The sequence below is a fragment of the Mycetomoellerius zeteki genome, unplaced genomic scaffold (assembly GCF_001594055.1).
Source record: "Mycetomoellerius zeteki isolate Tzet28-1 unplaced genomic scaffold, Tzet1.0 scaffold578, whole genome shotgun sequence".
NCBI classification, from domain to species: domain Eukaryota; kingdom Metazoa; phylum Arthropoda; class Insecta; order Hymenoptera; family Formicidae; genus Mycetomoellerius; species Mycetomoellerius zeteki.
The window spans coordinates 140,206-161,197 of NW_017257586.1; the positions used below are offsets into that span (position 1 = coordinate 140,206).

At 33.0% G+C, this 20,992-nt stretch overlaps 2 protein-coding genes across 2 annotated transcripts; both read right to left on the minus strand.

Annotated features, from left to right (window-relative positions):
- Positions 1-4,620: 4,620 nt before the first annotated feature.
- Positions 4,621-10,599, minus strand: LOC108728021 (glucose dehydrogenase [FAD, quinone]). The gene is made up of 3 exons (XM_018456361.1): positions 10,446-10,599; positions 9,504-10,033; positions 4,621-6,367 (listed from the first exon to the last, which is right to left on the minus strand). Exons 2-3 carry the CDS (start codon positions 10,018-10,020, stop codon positions 5,073-5,075), a joined length of 1,812 nt encoding a protein of 603 aa, XP_018311863.1. The 5' UTR covers positions 10,021-10,033; positions 10,446-10,599; the 3' UTR covers positions 4,621-5,072.
- A 7,296-nt stretch (positions 10,600-17,895) lies between these two features.
- Positions 17,896-20,532, minus strand: LOC108728024 (glucose dehydrogenase [FAD, quinone]). Its single transcript, XM_018456364.1, has 2 exons — positions 18,720-20,532; positions 17,896-18,127 (listed from the first exon to the last, which is right to left on the minus strand). Exons 1-2 carry the CDS (start codon positions 20,505-20,507, stop codon positions 17,981-17,983), a joined length of 1,935 nt encoding a protein of 644 aa, XP_018311866.1. The 5' UTR covers positions 20,508-20,532; the 3' UTR covers positions 17,896-17,980.
- Positions 20,533-20,992: the final 460 nt, after the last annotated feature.

Below are 20,992 nucleotides of genomic sequence, written 5' to 3' on the forward strand. Positions count from 1 at the left end.
CCGTCGTCGGCGTCGTCGTCGTCGTCGCTGCCGTCGTCGTCGTCGCCGTCGTCGTTATCGTCATCATCATCATCCTATCATCATCATTATCCTCATTGGAGCAATTTTTTTATTGGAAGAAAAGGAAGGTTAGTTTCAACGATGGGAAACGTTCATACCTGCGGCCCGAATGAAGCTCTCGTAGTATCAGGTAATTGCTTTATTAACTTTCCGAGTATCATTAATACAATTTAGAGCAGTGCGATATGATTTTTGGACCGCTGTTTTTCTTGGTGCATTGATAATATCATTGAGCTATTGCTGGACAATAACAATTTATTAATAATTTGTCTGTATATAGCTTGAATTGAATCTATACAGAGATTTTCGTTTGTAAAACTTAATGTTAAGTTACAAATTTTTGATCGCAAAATTGGTTGATTATATCAGTAGATCATCAAACATGATGTAAAGTGATTTATTACATTTTTGACAAGACATAACAGTAGGAAACAAAAAAAGATAACAAAAGAAAAGGTTACACTGTTCTATTCTCCAAAAGAAATACAATACATACTTATTTAAATCAATAATTATTTAAAAAAAGAAAAATGTTTTTCATAATAGAGCAGATTTCTTATCTTAACGTTTTTTTTTTTAGAAATTTATCAGTTATTTTGTTAAATAAGAATAAGACTATCTCAAAAAATGATCTAGAGTTGAAGATGGACTATTTGGGAAATATCAAGAGTTTATTTGTTATCTCTTCATGAGAAATTGCATGCTAATTGAGACTACCAGGTGTTATATTTATATGTTATTAAATTTTTGTTGAATTTTATACTGCTTCATAAACATTGATAGCTTTTAGATGTCTTATAAATCAAAATTGTATACTCGTAATCTGCTGTTAGTGACAAGCGAATGCATATTTAACAGTTTATGTTATATTAACACCAACAGTTAACATAACACTATATTAATAATTATGTCTAAGGGTGCCTTCTAACAAGCGACTCAGTATAACACAGTGATCATCTCATCCTTGTTTAATATTGACGAACAATAAGGATGTAATAATGCACCATGTCATGTTTGTCTTTTATTGTAAAACACCCTAAGTAATACATTTGATTTGTGCCCTTTGCATTTAACAGTTTATATTATACTAACACCAACAGTTAACATAATACTATATTAATAATAATGACATTATGTCTAAGGGTGCCTTCCAAAAAGCGATTCAATGTATGCATTATAAGTATATCTGTACTTAATTAAACACAGTCTTTTAACAGTAAGAATTCTTAGCGTTTTAACGACTGTATTACACACAGCATTACCTCTTTCAGTTTCTTGTCTACAAAACTTTCGCTTAGCATTCATTAGAATATATACAATTGTACTCTATTATATTTTTCGCATCGATGCACTAAAAAAACAGATTACAGTTATTACAAGAGGCATGAAGCGTCATATTCTAATTATATGTTATTCCTCTGTATCTGCCGACTTTATTGTTGAGAGGAGTTTATTAATAACACACATATAGTTTGTGAATTCAATGACAAATATCTACTATGAGACTGTTTCCAAGAATTTGATCATATTGTCTCTTCTCATTTCACGGAATTAATTTTTTAACATGCGAGTATTGCATTTTTCGTTATCGTTATTAATTTTTTATCTAACTTTGAGAATGACCCGATTGGGATCGAAACGTTTGTTAAATATTGTTTATACTTTATATCATCAATATTGATTTGTTTATTTAAAAGTTATTAACACAAAACATCCAGCTTGGTTCGTAGCCCTTTTATATTATTTATTTATTAATAAGACTTCTATTACACAAATTCAACAAAATCTGCAGTACTATTCTGTGATAATACTTTATAGACTGAAGTAGAGATAAAACAAATTATATCAACGTAACATTAAGGGCGGAATCCACAGACGTTGCTCAAGATTCGAGATGGTCTTAAGCTAGCGCTTGAAACAATCAGAAAACCGTATTAGCATCTTAAGACATTGCTTGAGATTAAGATCGGACTACGGATTCCGGCCTAAATATTAGATTACGTTTACACGGCTCGATTTACGCTAAAGTTGTAACATTGATGTTATAAAACTGGCCACAATCACAGTCAGTTCATTCTTTAAAGGAATAGCTATGATTGGCTAATTTTATAACATCGATGTTATAACTTTTGGTGCGTACAGGAAAACGCTATCAGCGCTATTTCTGTCATTCGTCGTTGTTTATTAGACGTAAAACAAGGATAGAACGACACTAATAGTGCTAATAGCGGTTCCTTGAACGTACCTTTTGGAGTAAATCGAGCCGTGTAAACGTAGTCATGGATACAAACTAACATACAGAACTATCGTTTGATGAAAATTATAACGTTAATAAGTTGCCATATTTGTTGCAAGCTTGTAAATTAGTCATGTTAACGGTTAATAAACCGAAAATAGATCAACTGTTAGCTAAAGAGACATGGTATAACAATATGTGCTGTTTGGAGTTATAAATCTTAATAAATCTTAATATATCATGATGCTATATAAAATCAATTGAGATTAATCAACCAAAATTAGAAAAAATAGATAGATTTTCTCAGATATTAACAAATCATATAATTCTCTAAACTGACATTTAATTAATAAAGTAATATTTTATTTTAAATAACGTGATACAATCTCTTAACTTTAATCTAAAAAAAAATTGTTGATCTTAAGTTTTTTTTTTTCATTTTTTATATGCACAAAAAGTTAGTGATAAGATATATTTTATTAAAATCTTTTTGCTCTGCACAATTTTCAATAAGTAGATCACGATTACGAATGTTATTTTGTTGGATATTATAATTTATTATCGTATTTATTACAAGAACGCAATTTTTTGAAAAATTTAAAAATAAAATAGTCCAAATTTGCAAAAAGAGCAACGCGGATGGTTCTTCTGAATGATTTTTTTATTTTCCTAGATATTAATCCATATTGCGTCAGTGGGTAAATGGGTGGAAAAAAAAATTATGAGTCATCTCTCCTTTTACGTAACGATCTAAACGCTCTGTTAATAGGTGATACTCGCCAATTATTAATCCATTTGTAAGTACTTTGTGCTACACGATCAAAGCAAAATGATATCCGCTGCAATGACAAAATTGTGTTACTAACACTGAGAGGAAAGTGTTTGTAACTATAATTACTTTTACTATAATTATGATTATTACTGCTATAATGTTAGTAATAATAACAAATTATGTTCTAACAACAAATGTATATAAGGTCTGTTTTCTGTGGCTGAACTAGTTACACTTTTGGAACTTAAAATGAGATAAAGAGGTGTGTGTATATATTTAATATTTGGCGAAAGCGAGAAAGAGTTCTAGTGCAGTCTAGTGCAGGAACAGAAAACAGTCGGCAACTAAAATGACAATAAGATTATAATAATTTGAATTACTTTTTATGATAATTTTAACCATTTTTTTAATAATAACTTTAACTATAGTCATTTGTCATTTTAGGTTGCCAACTATATACATTTGTTGCTAAAACTATACATATGGTTGTTATTACTAATATTGTAGCAGTAATAATTATAATTATAGTAATATAATATGTAATATAAGTTACAAACATCAAACATTTTTTTCTTAGTTAACGAGAACGATCGATGCGGCTGATCATCTCCTCACGAAATATTCTTGAATAATAAATTATTATATTACATTTATCAGCATTGAGTTAATATACAATATTAATGATCGTTACAACGCTTCGATAATAATTTTACTTGATTGTTATTGACATTATACAGGGTGTATCTGAAATAACGTACACTAATCATACAGTGCTATTCCTAATAAAAAACTGAGTCGAAAAATCCTCTACCATTTTGCAATTTTCGCAATAGTTAAGATATTAATTACTAAAAATCGCTAAATATTGTTTTTCAATAATTTTTTACTCAAATACTATCAACTTTACAGAAAAACTGCAACAGACAAAAATTATTTATTTTCTTCTCATAAAACTCTAAGAATTTTTTCAGAATTTTTTATCAACTTTTTAGTACTGCATTTTCTTATTTTTACCAACATGAGAAAATACGATATTAAAAAATTCTGAAAAAATTCTCATAACTTTATGAGAAGAAAATAAACAATTTTTATCTCTAGCAGTTTTTCTGTAAAATTGATAGTATTTAAGTAAAAAATTATTGAAAACCAATATTCAGCGATTTTTTATAATTAATATCTTGTTAACTATTGCGAAAATTGCAAAATGCTGAAGGACTTTTCGACTCAGTTTTTTTTATTAAGAATAGCACTGTATGATTAGTGTACGTTATTTTAGGTACATCCTGTATAATGACATAATGGTTGACATAAAAAAATTCACAATCAATTATTTGAATGTTTGAAAAAAGATATTAACGCAATGAAAACTATTTATAGATTCCTCTTTTCGAAAAAATTCTGTCTTCAAAATTTCATCTTAAGTAATCGTTTTCGACGTAGGAAAAAAATCCATAGTTGTATCTATCATCTGATTGTCGATAACTCGATATCTCGAATTTTGATCTTTTGTGGAAAAATTCCAGAATAATTCTTCGGAATGTAATTTGCTCACTCGTGCGCGCGCATTAAAAATGTGAGAACAGCTTGTTATGTTACATAACATATTGAATGTAAAGTGCTTTTTTATTCTTTTATATTTATGAATTATCTGTTATGAATATAGAGCAATTGCACTAGGATTTCCTATTTACACGCCCGTTTTTAACGGTAATCTTAAAAATTGGACAGTATTATCCATATTTATATAGTTCTTACACATTCGTACAGTTCATTACAATCATCACGTAATTTAAACACAAGGAGATCGACGTAAAATCGCCCAACACAATTATTGTTCTTTCGTTATTTTATTTTATGTATTTTCTTTTCTCTAAGTTTGTTGCAAATTGAGCAACATTGAGCAAAAAGAGATTTAAGTATATGCGCATTCCTTATCTTATAACGTTGCAATGTTTAATGTTGATATCCATATAATTCCCTGAGCTTTTCGTAAAAAAGCGAATCTTACAACTCACTCTTCCAAGATTCCTTTATCATATCCGCAGCTTTCTCGCCGATCATATATATTCCTGCATTCACGTGGCCAGTGGGTATCGCTGGCATAATTGAAGCGTCCACTACTCTGAGTGCCTTGATTCCATATACTCTTAGCTGCGGATCAACGACAGCGTAAGTGTCCGTCTGAGGTCCCATTTTGGCGGTCCCTATTTCGTGATTCATCATGGACGGCAGATGCTTGATGGCACAACGCCAATAATCATCGGAAGCAAATTCAAACTGTTCACAGCCTGGTATTTTTAAATCATGCAATCGACTGCCATAAGCCTGAAAGGCTTTGGTTCTGGATATGTTGATGGCGTGCTTTACTCCTTCTAGAATAAGCTCTATATCGGCTGGGTGGCTGAAAAAGTTTGGATCCATTTTGGGTGGTTCGAATGGGTCCTTCGATTGCAACGTGAGACGGCCAACGCTTCTAGGATATTGAACAATCGGCCAAATGGACCAGGCGTCCTGCTCTTCGATCGGTTTATAGACGGTGTTGTACAGATCCTCTGAAAGTCTTAGAGCTTTTTTCAAAACCTGACCGTTGTCCGAATGTAGAGAACCAGACACAAAAAGAAGTTCAACGTCTGGTCTCTCGTCAGGAGCGTACTTGGTACTGATAAATGCCAGTGCCTCTGCACCTCCTGGAATCGACATCGGGCCACGTTTGTATAGAAAGTACTCCAGGAACACGTTTGGATTAAAGAGCAGTCTGTTCTGCAGCAGCGACTCGCTTTGATTCACCATGAAAGTCAATCCTAGGAAACCGATGTGTTCGTACATACTGTAACCGACTTTCGAATCCTGAATCACTGGGATGTTCAATTCTTCAAGATGCTCTTTTGGTCCAATTCCCGACAGCATTAACAATTTCGCTGAGTCAATCGTACCGGCTGATAATAAAACTTCCTTTGAGCAGGTCACCTTCTTCCATACGGTATCCTTGATATATTCAACGCCATAAGCTCGCTTATCCACGTTGATTAATATTTTGGTCACTCTAGCACCGGTGATAATCTCCAAGTTCGGTCGATTGATCTGCTCGAGATAGGCCGTGGCGGCACTGCAACGCTTTCCATGACCCATGTTTACTTGAATGTATGAGAAACCTTTCTGATCTTGACCATTGTAATCCACGATTTTATATCCCAACTCTTGTCCAGCATTTAAAAACGTAGTCGCCAGCTTTGTATGATGTGGGACATGTTCCACGCACAAATAACCATTTTCATTGTGATATGAGGAATTCTTAATACCTAAGCACAAGAATAATAGGTTTCGTCATTGGCATGGCAAGTCGCGGCTTGGTATGATATTTGAAAAATTAATTTCCATTCTTAAATAAGGTAGACTATTTCTAGGAATATTTTTTTTTTATATGCGATTGACCACAGCTACTCACACGTCGACCGATATCTAGAGTTTTCCCGCTGTGAATGGCTTGTGGTCAATCGTAACGAACAAATGTCTTCCACCGATCCCTTGTCATTTTGTTATGTAGAAACTATCAATGTATAGAAAATATTCTACGTTTTCTTTTAATTTTAAAATTGAATGTTTGAATAAATTAACGGTTTATGGATACTTCACCTTCTGCCATTTCATCGTTCCGCACTTCGTCATCGACACTTATTTGTAAGACTTTTTACCGTCTAATACATTTCTTCGGCGACACTTTACTGTCTGGTATTTATCCTTCAAAACATTTTTTTTATTTACATTCTTTTACGTACCATAAGGACACTTGTTCGTCCGCGACGCTTCTTCGTCCGCGTCACTTGCGACGGTATAGATGTAAATTCTGATTTAATTTTTGCTAAAACACTCTTCTAGCGTACAATGCTAAACGATTAACGTTTCATTTAAAATCTTTTTTCTTCTGTAAAAATAAAATGTCACTAATTTAATGAAAAGTACAAAGAATAAAAATCTTGTACCGATTGGTACTGCATTTCACGCACTTCCAATATACCTTTCCCTTTTTTTTGTAATTTTTCACAAATACATAACCATAATAGACAAAAATGTTTTTATTCTTCGTACTTTTCACAAAATCAATGGCATTTTATTTTTACAAAAGAAAAAAGATTTCAAATGAAACGTTAATCGTTTAACATTGCATGCTAGAAGAGTGTAGCAAAAACTATATCGGAATTTATATCTATAATGTCGCAAATAGTGATGCGGATGAAGAAGCGTCGTGAACAGATAAGTGTCCGTATGACACGTAAAAGAATGTAAACTAAAAAAAGTTTTGAAGGATAAATACTAGACAGTAAAGTGTCCTGGACGAACAAATGTATTAGTTCGTAAAATGTTTTACGAACAAGTGTCAACGATGAAGTGTCGAACGATGAAGTGGTAGAAGATGCAATGTCCATAAACTATCTTGAATTGAGATTCTGACATAAAAATGAATGCTTTAATTCTTTGCAATTAAAAATATAAAGTTTTCAATCACTTATATAGACGATATAAGTGTCCGTATGTGAAGAACAAAGAGCTTAAGAAAAATCTAAATTACATGAGAGAAAAGATGTAGGATTTATGTGTTTATACGTAAGTATGTAGGTCATCTGAAAAGTTTTGAGCCTCAACATGAAGATGGCATTACTTGTTAAAGCCATTTTGATAACACAATCGTACATGCTTTGAAAGATAACTGTGAAAATTGTACTTTGGAACGCTCAGTTGTTGTTTGATAGTCATTTGTGCCAATCTGTAGATAGTTCTCATACTCTAGTTTTATAGTTTTGTAACTACATTATTAACCCTCGCACGGCACACTTATTTTCGGCACCTTCGAACGGCACACATAGGTCATTCGTGTCCAACTTGATTTTAAGGCTCTTAAAGTGCTCGAAAAATTCTGTAAAAATTCACACACGTTCTTTAAGGTCTCTATTAAATTATTCTGCTATGCAGACATTGAAAAAAAGTTTAGAAAAATTATGAAAATTACTTCCTGCACCAGAAAAAGAAAATAATTCAGCTTTGATATAAAAATTGTAACTTTGCTATATATGTACACAAAAAAACCATTATAGGATGTTTTTGTATAGATATGACACTTTACAAAAAAGAATATTACAGGGGCCAGATGCAGAAAAAGAGCAATTATTTAAGCATCTGAAAATGTCTTATTTTTAATGTGGACAAATAATATTTTTTGAAGAAAAAACAGTTTGATTTTATTATCAAATACTAAAACGATTTTATTAACGCAAACAAATAAATATTGTCTTTTTCGTCTGAAACTTCGCCACAAAAGGAGGAAGATCATTAAATTCTTACAGTACTTTCCTCTGTGCCATTATATGTTATCTTTACTATAAAAGGAAAAATAATTTTGTAGCACTTAAATTTGCATAAATACATGCGAAAAAATTTTTTAGGTTAGAAAAAATATATATATACGATAAAATAAGCCTACTCAATACAAAAATAGCAAAATAACTGGATTCACTTACTTGTGAAAAAGACACCTTCCGATGGCGCACATGGGTCTTTCAGTTCCGTACGCAACTTTGCGACTGCGCTGCTCGACAACACACAGAGATCCCGTGCCATCGTTACTTCCTTATATTTTCTTCATCACAAAAATTTTTTATGGAGGGGAGGGGGTCATTGGGCCAGACGCACAGGTATATGAAAAATAAGAACTATTAGAAATGGCATGGACACGAATGATCCATGTGTGTACCGTTCGAGGGTTAATCATCTATGTTCTAAACAGTTCAAGAACAACTGCGAGCTTGTATTTCGATTTACTGTTTTTATATATCCTAGCAACATCTTGTTTACTCCTGCATTCACTATTATTCCGCTTCTGTCGTTTGTCTCCGCGTTCTTTGTACTCTGTTTAATATAATAATTAATATCCCACCTCTGTTTCATTTAATAAACTTATATTAAAAGCCCAACACAGTCAATATCAGTGCTTTTGTAAAAATGGAAAAATATCGAATATCGGTGGTCACCATGACAAAAATTTATGAATTGCGATTCGAATTGATTGACCATCCATCGTATTCATCAGATTTGGCCTCCAACGACTTTTTCCTGTTTTCTGGGCTCAAAGCTTGACTCGGAGGACAGATTTTCCTCAAACAGGAACACTGATATCGACTGGTACAAATGACTATCAAACAATAACTGAGCGTTCAAAATGGCTACAATTTTCACAGGTATCTTTCAAAACATGTACGATTGATATGTACCAGAATGGGTTTTGACAAGTAATTTTCATGTTGAGGCTCAAAACTTTTCAGACGATCCTCGTAGAGTTTATCATCATGTATATGTAAGAAATTTTGATAATCCATTGAGTATAATCTGGAAAGACTAATTGTAAGTGGAAAGAAAAAGGAGATAGAAGCGTCGTACAAGTACCTGGTACATTAAATCTTTCACTTTTCTTAAAGTACGGCAGAACGTCCGCGTAAGACCACCCCACGTTGCCCAAACTAGCCCATTTGTCGTAGTCAAATTTGTTCCCACGTGTATGGATCATATAGTTTAAGATACTCGTGCCGCCTAAACCTCTACCTCGCGGCCAAGCGCACTGATGATTCACCATCCCCAGACAGGCATTCTTCTGCGGTTCTATGTTGTAACCCCAATTATAACCAGTTAATTGAAAATAGCCGACAAATATTGGAATCCGATTCAAGAGATTTGGCATATATCCCGCTTCCAGTAACAGAATTCTCCATTTCTTGTTCTCTGATAGACGATTGGCTAACACAGAACCTGCTGATCCGGCTCCTACGATGATAAAGTCATATTTGCTGTTACTTGTAAATTTTTCCTCCTTTTCAGGTGAATGGACATAATTTTTGATAATGTTTAGGAAATTATGAGCACTGCTTGTCGCCACGATTATGATGAATAGCCACAGTGTCCTCATGTTGTACAAGATTCTGTAAATTTAAATTCACATTACGCACACACACCCACCCACCCACCCACCAACACACACACACACACACACGCGCGCGCGAGATTTATCATCGACAATTTAAAATATGTAAATTTTTAATAATAATTTAAATTTTATTTAAATTATGTAAATTTGATATCCGTAAAACAAATACTTCCTTTAATATATACAGACTACCCTATAACTTGTCTATTTAATTTTTTTCTTTTTACACGCGCTGTCCTTTTTGTTATTCAATAATAAACTTTAATAATTTTAAAACGTCGTGGTTCAAAATTGTGATGTAACACTAGGATAATATTTTATAGTAATCATCGATATTATATGCGTGCGATTACTTTTTTATTATCTTAGTTTTTTAAATAATTTCTTAGTAGTTCGATAATACATACCGTTTATATGATTAACGAGTCACTAGAACGATCTTTTTTGCGTGTCGACCTGCGTCTCTCTGTACACTGTGCCATTCGTATTGAGATATTAATTCTTACAGACTACAATTTCTCTGCCACTTTACAACGACGGCCCACAACCGACCACTTCCCCTTTCCGAGATCCACCAGAGAAATGTACTTTCTCGTCTGGTTCACGTAATACTTATCGAATAATATATTTGGACCGAGAACCCCTTCTCGAATTGTTAGTGAATTGTTGTTTTAACATTAAAGCTTATATATGCTTTTAATAACAATCTGTAATTTATTGTTCAATCGGCAATGCAATCGTTATCCAATAATAAAGAAGCGAATCAGAAACTTATAAATAAACAAAAGGAGAAAGCATTAATATATACAAGTCAAGTCAATTTATAGCTGATTAGGTTATAAAAGTTTTATTTTTTTATTTCTTCATTAGACTGTACTAGAGAACTTTCTTTCTTGCTTTCGCCAAATATCAAACATATCTATTTTACTTCAAATTCCAAAAGTATATACTAGTTCAGCTACAGAAAACAGATTTATAATGTGTCACGATTCTATTATTCTATTTTGCTATCGTGAATTTTCTATGTTTGTTCTAATAACTATCTAAGTGTTATTTTATATTTATGTTATATTAATATTTTATGATTATGAAATTTATAATCATATATAAATGTGATATAAATATACGAGAGTAGAAAGTGATTATTTCACTTTCTCTATTTCAGTTTCAAGATTTTTCTGGCTTGTTTAAATTTTAATTTTATTAATTATTATGCAATAAATTTGATTATGTACAGGATGTCTCATTTTAAATAATGCATTAAGATTTCTCGAAAAAGCTATGGTAGATACGGAAAAATGTTTCAAACAAAAGTTGTATGATTCGCAAGGGTGCATAAGAAGATATCATTGATTTGACCTTAGGTAATGTCGCCAAGGCCAGATTAAGGTCACGTCAATTTTTTTTAACTGGAACAGCCTATTTTTCATTATATTTTCTTGTAGCTTACCTCGAGAACCTTTCAAAACACTATAATAAAATATTATTTCATTAAATATTTTTCGAATTATTAGGCTCGAAAGTTACAGTACAGCCGGCATTAGCATTACACAAGTTGTCCGACCGATGACTAAAACCTCTTGAATGTTGTTCAGGATCATGTCCTGGATAACATTTATCAAGATCAAGGCCATTGGAGATTGTACCTCTTATTTTCATTTTTACGTAAAAATGAATTTTTAGTGCAAGAGACAACATTATAATCTTCTCTATAAAAAAATGTCAAATATCACCAAAAAAACCATTTTTTACATATTAAACTTCAATTATTTTGGAAATTTGACGTGCTAGAATTTTTTCGCTTGCGACATTGTTTTCAGCATTCAAAAATCTATAAGAGACACGTATTCCGGTCCAAAATAATTTTTTGCTGTAAATTAGTGTTATTGAAAACCAATATTCAGATTTTTAGTAATTAATATTTTGTTAACTATTACGAATATTGCAAAATGGTAGAGGACTTTTCGACTCAGTTTAGTCCACTCTACCTGCACACAAAATATTTGGCGGTTATTTTGGGATACCCTGTGTGAATATATATGACTTTGAATAGTTTTTCTACGTATGGAATAAATAATAGAAAATAAACACAACAGAAAATAGATAGATTAAATGCTAGAGATTTTTAATCTTATAATATATTTTTACTTTATATACAGGGTGTTTCCAAATTAAATGGCAAAACTTCGGGAGCGTGTAGAGGAGTAAAAAACTAAGAAAAAAAGTCCTATAGACATATGCTCCTTTTTGCTTTGTTTCGCAGGAAATCACGAAAAAAGAAAAAAATATATTTAATTTATTATTTTAATTATTTTATTTATAAACTTTTTAATGAAGATTTTGTTCGAAATGTGCACCTCTTGCAGCAATACAAGCATTGCATCTGTCAAACACGGCTCTTGTAGCAGCCAGGCACTGTTCTTGCGATATTCTGTTCGCTGCAGCTACGATACGATTTCTCAAATGTTGCTCTGATTGAATAGGCGAAGAATAAACTTCTTGCTTCAGAGTACCCCATGCATAGAAATCTAATGGCGTTAAGTCGGGCGAACGAGTTGCCCAATGTACTGCTCCTCCACGTCCAATCCATCGTTGTGGGAATTTTCTATCTAACCAGGTTCTAGCGACTCTGCTGTAATGAGCAGGGCATCCATCTAATTGAAACCACATTTCAGTACGTTGTTGTAATGGGATGTTTTCTAAATAGTCAGAAAATTCATTCTCCAAGAAATTTAGAAAACGGTCCCCATTTAATCTTGCAGGTAAAAAAAACGGTCCCACTAAAACGTCGTTCCAAATTCCAAGCCAGACATTAACAGAAAACTCTTGCTGAAATTTGTATTCTCTAACAGACCTGGGATTTTGATGAGCCCATATATGATAATTCCTTTGATTAATTATTCCACCTCTGGTAAATGTTGCCTCATCTGACCACATTATTTTAGATGGAAATAAAATATCATTGTGGCATGTCTGAAGGTACCAGTTACAAAAGTTCAATCTGTTCCAATGATCTTGAGGTAATAAATTTTGCACTTTTTGAATGTGGTAGGGATAGCGATTATCTCCTTTTACAGTTCGCCAAATTGTTTGTGGTGACACTCCCAATACAGCCGACGCATTCCGAACGCTGGTCTCAGGATGATTGTCAAAATGTTGTAAAATACGATTCCCTGCCTGCAAATCTCTTCGTAACGCTGCTTGAAATCGGTTGTTTTCTTGTCGAATTGAAAATGTTCCAGTCTCTCGCAATCTATTAAATGTCAACATAAACACTCTTCGGTTTGGCACTCTTCTGTTTGGAAATCGTCGTGCATATTCTCGCACCGCCTTTAAAGCATTACCGTTGCAGAAACCGTATACAAAAACCATATCAGCATATTCACTATTAGAATACGTACGCGGCATATTGCAAAAGACAAAATTCATCTACTGTTAAAGGCTTTCAAAGAGCGACTGACAAATTCATAACAGAAAGTGGAAAATGTAATCAAATATGTCGGTGTTAGATATGGCAAGAAATGTAAACATTTTTTTTCGATTTCTCTGAAACGGAGCAAAAAGGAGCATATGTCTATAGGACTTTTTTTCTTAGTTTTTTACTCCTCTACACGCTCCCGAAGTTTTGCCATTTAATTTGGAAACACCCTGTATATATATATATATACATAATCTTACATATGTTATTATATACCTTATATCAATAGATTATCATAAAGCAATATTATTATGTATATATAAGTTTCAATAAAATAAAGTAAACGTGATTTATTGAAGGATGATAAATCTCATTTTTTGCTATTAATTTTGCAGTCTATGCACGATTACAAAATCTTTTTATGTGCGCTCACATAACGACTTTTGATTTTACTGACTGAAAAACAATGAAAGAACAAGGGCAGTAGAAGTCAAGCGCGGGAGATGTTGCGCAAATAACACGACTATCGTAACGTGAAACTTCTTTATTTTATTAAAGCGCTTACATGTTTCGGCTCATTTTTGAGCCTTCTTCAGAGATAACTAATAGAGATGACTCCTACTGCCCTTGTTCTTTCATTGTTTTTTGATTTATAAGGAGTCTTAGTTAGGTTGATTTATTTTACTGACTGACTTAGAATTTTAATGGGAAATGGTTGCATAAGAGAAATATTTATTTATTTGGCAATTAATTTGGCAATTAGTTTGGTAACCGATAGTTTGGTAACCGATATTTTTAAAATACAGCAACTTATAAAATTTAAATTTTAATTTAAATTTCGTCCATTTTTTAATGAAGTTTACGACTGCTCTTAATAGCAATACAGAAAAACCGACATTTTTTTTGCACCAACCTAATACATATTGATACTGAGATTAACTTCGTATGAATGTTGAGATCCTGCTTACAATGGCTGTGTTCAGCAGAGAAAGCAGCTTTGCAACTGTGGTAAAATTCTTCAATACGATTGGTTCTTGCTTTTGGTTCCTTACAAATCTAAATATATAAACCAATCATATTGAAGAATTTTACGGTTGCAAAGCTGCTTTCTCTGCTGAACGCAGCCATTAGAAGTAAAAGTTTGTCAATTATTTCGACAATTAGTCATACGAATTTGCGTTTTTAAGCGAATGTATGTTGATAATCGGAGATCGAATGTGAAATTGTCTAATAATAAAATGGCAAACTCACCATTTAAAAAAGAATAGTAAGGTTAATAGTCAATAATAAAACTGAGAGTCGACAATTAAATGAACAGTAAAATTGATAGTCAAATGTAAAACAAACAAAAACACATAAATAAATTAAATTTGTATAATTAAATTAAATAAAACTTACATTGAAACAGGAACTCATTATAACAAACATCTTGTTCAAGTTAGATGTTATGAATATAATACAAATTTTTAATTTTTAAATTTAATTATAACATAAAATAATAAAGAATAAGTACGGCCGTGTAAATACTAAGCATAAATATAAAGAACGCCAATAATCGGTCAAAGTTAGACGTTATGAATATAATACAAATTCTTATTCTTTATTATTTTTATGTTCATTAATACGAATTTTAAGCTGTCTCTCAGTCTGAAATTAGAGTTAAATTAAATAATCGATTATAGTGAATGATATATAAATAACAATGTAAATTTTTTAATGTATTCTTGCATTATACAAAACGGTTGTAAACAACACACTCAGAGAAAAAAGTCGCATCAGTAACTATAAATTTGTAGTGAAATAGCGTCTCAACTATATACATATTATTAAATTCTAATAAGAATACTAGATTAAGTGAATTAAGAAAATATAGTACATTAACCATATAAACAATTTATAAATGGTTAATATTATTGTTCTTATTAAAGCTTTATAATACATAGTTACAAATTTGTGTATGCATTTTTTATTTATTTTTATCTTTCAAGTTTGAAACCAACTTTGCGCCTTTTATTGTAAGCTGAGTGGTTTCCTTCTTAGGAGAAATTGAACTCCGCTATGTCCCTCTGGTGACAAAGCCGCGTACTACTCGTACTGAGCGACACTTTAAAAATTTTTGTCTAAACTAGAAAAATGTAATTGTTATATTTATTTGCATGAAGTCCAAGTAACTACTCAATGTAGTTGAGTCACTACTTCACTACCAATTAATAGTGCATACAATTTGTTACCGTGACTATATTTTTATAATATTCAGCACTACTTTAGTTTCTATTACTTTGTAAAACTAGTTACAGGTACTTCAATTGCAAAAGTTGCCAAATTTATAGTTGCTGGAACTATTACCTCAGGGCATGAATATTTATGTATGTACCATGTGTGAAAATTAATTGCCGTAACATATATGTACATATATATATATATATACAGGGTGATCCGTAATTCGCGCATTCGGAGTACAGGACATGATACTCTATGCTAAAACAAACAACTTTTTCCTTTAGCAAAATTGCGTCCGACAAATAGTTTTTGCAAGAGAGCTTGTTGAAATTAACGAATAAGCGCTCGGATCCATGTAGCGCTCAGGGCCGGAGCGCACGCCTCACTTGCGTGTACCAGTCCGTGACTAGTATTCATAAATGATGTCTTTTAAGATGCTCATGTTATGATTAGTTTGTGACATCTTAAGACTGTACTTAAGATATCTTATCTTAAATAATAAGAAAAAACTATGAACAATGTCGGCATTTGACCTTTTTCCATATTGTATTCCATAAATAATGAAAATTTAATAAAATAAATACTGCCTTTATTTCTTACGTAATACATGAATAAAAAATTGTCTGCTTGCACAATAATAATCTGAAAATAAAGACAAACGTAAATAATAATATGCTTCGCAAGCGTTCTTCTATTTCAAATATTGTACAATTACGTGATTATAGTTAAATGGTATCGTTAAACTTAAAGAATAAACTTGAATTTCCTGATCAAGCGAGTACATTTAACGTTGTTGCGAGTACAAGTAACGGTGATTAAAAATAAAGTAAAATCGTCCAGCTAAAGCTACAATAATAAAGTAGACAACACATTTTAAAATTAATTTAATTTTGCTGCTGAATGTATTATTAAAACCTGAGAACATCTTCCTACATCATAAGTTATACTTACGAATTGTGTTGTCTACTTTATTATTGTAGCTTTAGCCGGACGATTTTATTTTATTTTTAATCACCGTTACAAATGTACTCGCTTGATCAGGAAATTCAAGTTTATTCTTTAAGTTTAACGATACTATTTAACTATAATCACGTAATTGTATAATATTTGAAATAGAAGAACGCTTGCGAAGCATATTATTATTTACGTTTGTCTTTATTTTCAGATTATTATTATGCAAGCAGACAATTTTTTATTCATGTATTACGTAAAAAATAAAGGCAGTATGTATTTTATTAAATTTTCATTATTTATGCAACACAATATGGAAAAAGGTCAAATACCGACATTGTTCATAGTTTTTTCTTATTATTTAAGATAAGATATCTTAAGTACAGTCTTAAGATGTCACAAACTAATCATAACAGAGCCGTATGAGCGTCTTAAAAGACATCATTTATGAATACTAGTCACGAACTGGTACACGCAAAGTGAGGCGCGCGGCGTCGGCCCTGAGCGCTACATGGATCCGAGCGCTTATTCGTTAACTTCAACAAGCTCTCTTGCAAAAACTATTTGTCGGACGCAATTTTGCTAAAGGAAAAAGTTGTTTGTTTTAGCATAGAGTATCATGTCCTGTACTCCGAATGCGCGAATTACGGATCACCCTGTATACTCGTATATAGATAGTAATGCATGCCCTTTGTCAAAATCTTGACATACTAGTAAATTCCACCGAATGTTTTTATGAGCAGAAATTTAAAAAGAAGTATCATTTTAAAGGATATATGAAACCATAAAATAAATAAATTATTAAGGACATATCAAATTATAAAATAAATTATTAGACTCGTTTCATCAATTTGAAATATTTTGAGAAATAGAATATATGTACATAAGATAAAATCGAACTTAGTATTTTACAATATTTTTAAATCCGTATAACAAATCAAACTCACAAAGACTCCTTATAAATCAAAAGAAATTGAAAAGAATAAGAGCAATAAGAGTCAGGCGCAGAAGACGTCGCGCAAATAATACACCCATAAAGCGTAAAACTTCTTTATTCTACTAAACGCGCTAATGTCCCGACGTCTTCTGCGCTTGACTCCTATTGCTCTTATTCTTTCCAACAATATTTTTAGTTCTAAACTAAGTATGCTAGGTCGTCTAAAAAATATTATCAATTCGAAATCAGGTCTGCCTAATTAAATATTAATTATTATAATAACGATTATAGAAGTATTTCTCTAAAGTCAATTTCCCGATAACTTATTACAGTTATCCGCTTTTGTTATATACTGCGAATTGCTAGTTTTTTGAATGTAGTTAATACTGGTCGAAAACTCGTCACTATTGTTACGTTCATGATTTGTTCGAGAATCCCCAATCTTCTTTGACCATATCTGCCAGCTTTTCAGCAATCATATAAATAGGTATATTTGTGTGCGCTGATATAATCTCAGGCATGATGGAACCGTCTGCTACTCGCAATCCTTGAATGCCAATCACCTGCATTGTACATAAATTTCGTACATTATAAGTTGACGTGTGTGCGTGCGTGCGTGCATGCGTGCGTGCGTGCGTGTGTGAGCATATGCTGTGCATTATACAGGAATATTCAGAGTTACCACAAAGTCAGAAATCAGGAAAATTGAAAACGGTCAGGAAAATCAGGGAAAAATCAAGGAATTTTGCAAAATTTTTTGTAAAATTAAAATTCTTGACTTTAAAGAAGTTTAATGTGCATACATATACATAGAAACGCAATTTTGAAATACTATCTTAGCAATTAAATGCAAGTAGTGTCAGCAACATTAATATTAACAATCACTATTAATAATAACAATTAATAGTAATTTACATTGCTACAATATTAAATTCCTCTTTCAGTAAAATATTTGACGGTTTCCAAACGAGTCCGAAATTACAAAAAATTTCAAAATATTATTGATAGCATCAGGAAATTTCAATCAAAAAATCATTAAATTTTGTCTGGAAATCAGGGAAAACTTATGGAATTTTAGAATGAAAAATTTGTGATAACTCTAATATTTATTATAGATTTGAAAAAACAACTTTTTAGAGCATCTTTTAACAGTACCTTTAATCTAGGGTCAACGACAGCAGTCGGATCTCCTTTCGGTCCCATCTTGCAAGTGCCAGTATAATGATAGATAGTAAGAGTTGCCGTTCTCATCGCGCATTCCCAATAATCATAAGAATCATACTCGTAGTTTTCACATCCAGGAAAAGTATCGTTTAACAATTGTGAACCAAACATTTTCATTGCTTTCGTTTGACCGATGCTTATTGCAGCTTTAATGCCGTCAATCATCGTCTTGACGTCTTCCGGATTATCGAAGTAATTCGGCACAATCTCAGGTTTAACGTTAATGTTGTTGGCCAATAGTCTTATCCGTCCACGACTTTTTGGTTTCAATAACATCGGTAGTATGGTCCAACCGTAAGTGCTGGTATATTTGTTCCATATCTGACGCATTCGATTGTTCAAACCCATTACAATCGATAGAATCATATCTCCTTTTAATCCACCACCAATAAATAGCAGTTCAATGTCCGGTAAACCGTGAAGTTTCGTTGAATGTTTGGTGTCAATGAAAGCGAGAGCTTCGCATGCACCTGGGATCGTTATTGGTCCCGATTGGCTCATCAGAAAATCTCTCATAAATGGATGAGTGGGATTTATCATATCGGCCAGTCGAATACTTACTGGCTCATCCACTGTCCACGTTAGCCCGCCAAAAGCTACGTGATCCATCAGATTTTCACCGACCGGCAAATCCTGGACGATGTTTATGCCGAGTTCGCTAAGATGTTTGGCCGGTCCGATGCCAGACAACATTAGTAATTGTGGTGATCCGATAGCACCCGCGCATAAAATTACCTCTTTGCTCGCAAACACACTGATAATTTGACGTTGTTTGATAAATTCCACGCCAATCGCCCGATTTGTGTGACGATCAATCAATATTTTTTTCACTCTGCTTTCGCGTGTCACATGAAGATTCCGACGATTTCTTGCTGGGTGTAGATAGGCTCTGTTGCTGCTCATGCGGGTGCCATTTATCGTTGTGGCCTGCACATATGAAAATCCTATCATATTCTTTCCGTTATAATCCAACAGTGGGTATCCCAGCTCTTTACCAGATTTTAAGAAAGCCTCTGCCAATGGTGTATGGTATAACGGATAAGAGATATGTAACGGTCCCTTAGTTCCGTGATAAATAGTGTCCGATTGCAGCTCTGGGATATCGATCGTCTCCAGCTTTTTAAAGTATTTAAGGACATCCTTGTAAGCCCAGCCCTTGTTCCCCATCTTAGCCCATCGATCGTAATCCTCGGCGCCGCCTCTGGTTGCGATCATATAGTTTAGCACGCTGCTACCGCCCATTACTTTGCCTCTAGGCCAGTTACATCTGTTGTCATTCATGCCAAGACAATATTTGTTGGACGATTTGGTTTGATACTTCCAATTGATATCGTTGCTTAACTGCAACATGTGAACAAGAAGCGGGATGTCCATAAGAAAATTCTCTGTAGATCCAGCTTCGATCAACAACACCTCAACCTGATGAATCTCACTTAGCCTCGCAGCTATCGTGGCACCGGCCGTGCCGGCGCCAATTACCACGAAATCGTACGCTGCTCCAAATTGCGGAACCATATCCGGTATTTCTTGGTTCATGTAACGTTGGCCCTGTTGTAGAAAGTTTAGAGTCCCGATACCAAAATCAAGTATATTCGTCAATTCGCGTCCGCTCATGTTATCGCCGTAAAGATTGTGATATCGTTTCATTGTCGGTTGTCTGCTCGACTGCAATGGAACAATTACGGCGACGGCACTAAGAAGGTGAAAGAGCCTCGGCATCTTGCCCGGCGTATTCAAGTTGGTTATTGGCTACTGGACGTGTCTCGAGTGGGACGACAGCACTTCGATGTTCGTCTGGTATATATATATATCGGCATTGAGGTCCATGTTTTACGAGTGTTACTGTATGCATAAGTATTCATATCACCACAACAAACACAACAAACAATAAGAAAAATACGATGAACGATGTACGCCGTGACGAGAAAAAAACGCATCTCACCTGTTGATTAATTCTAGCAATTTGATAACAAGGAAAAAAATAACCTTATATCCTTGGAGGCGATTTCGATTTTTGATTAATGTCCATTAATGCTCCTTCCATAATATCTCGTAGTAATTTTTTGACATTAACATCAACGTTATGAATTACAATATTACACAGAAAAAAAATTTGCAGATTTTAAATAAATATTTGCTCCAATAGTACTAACGAAATATTTACTAAATGTAAAACATATATTTATTTGATTTGAACATAACTG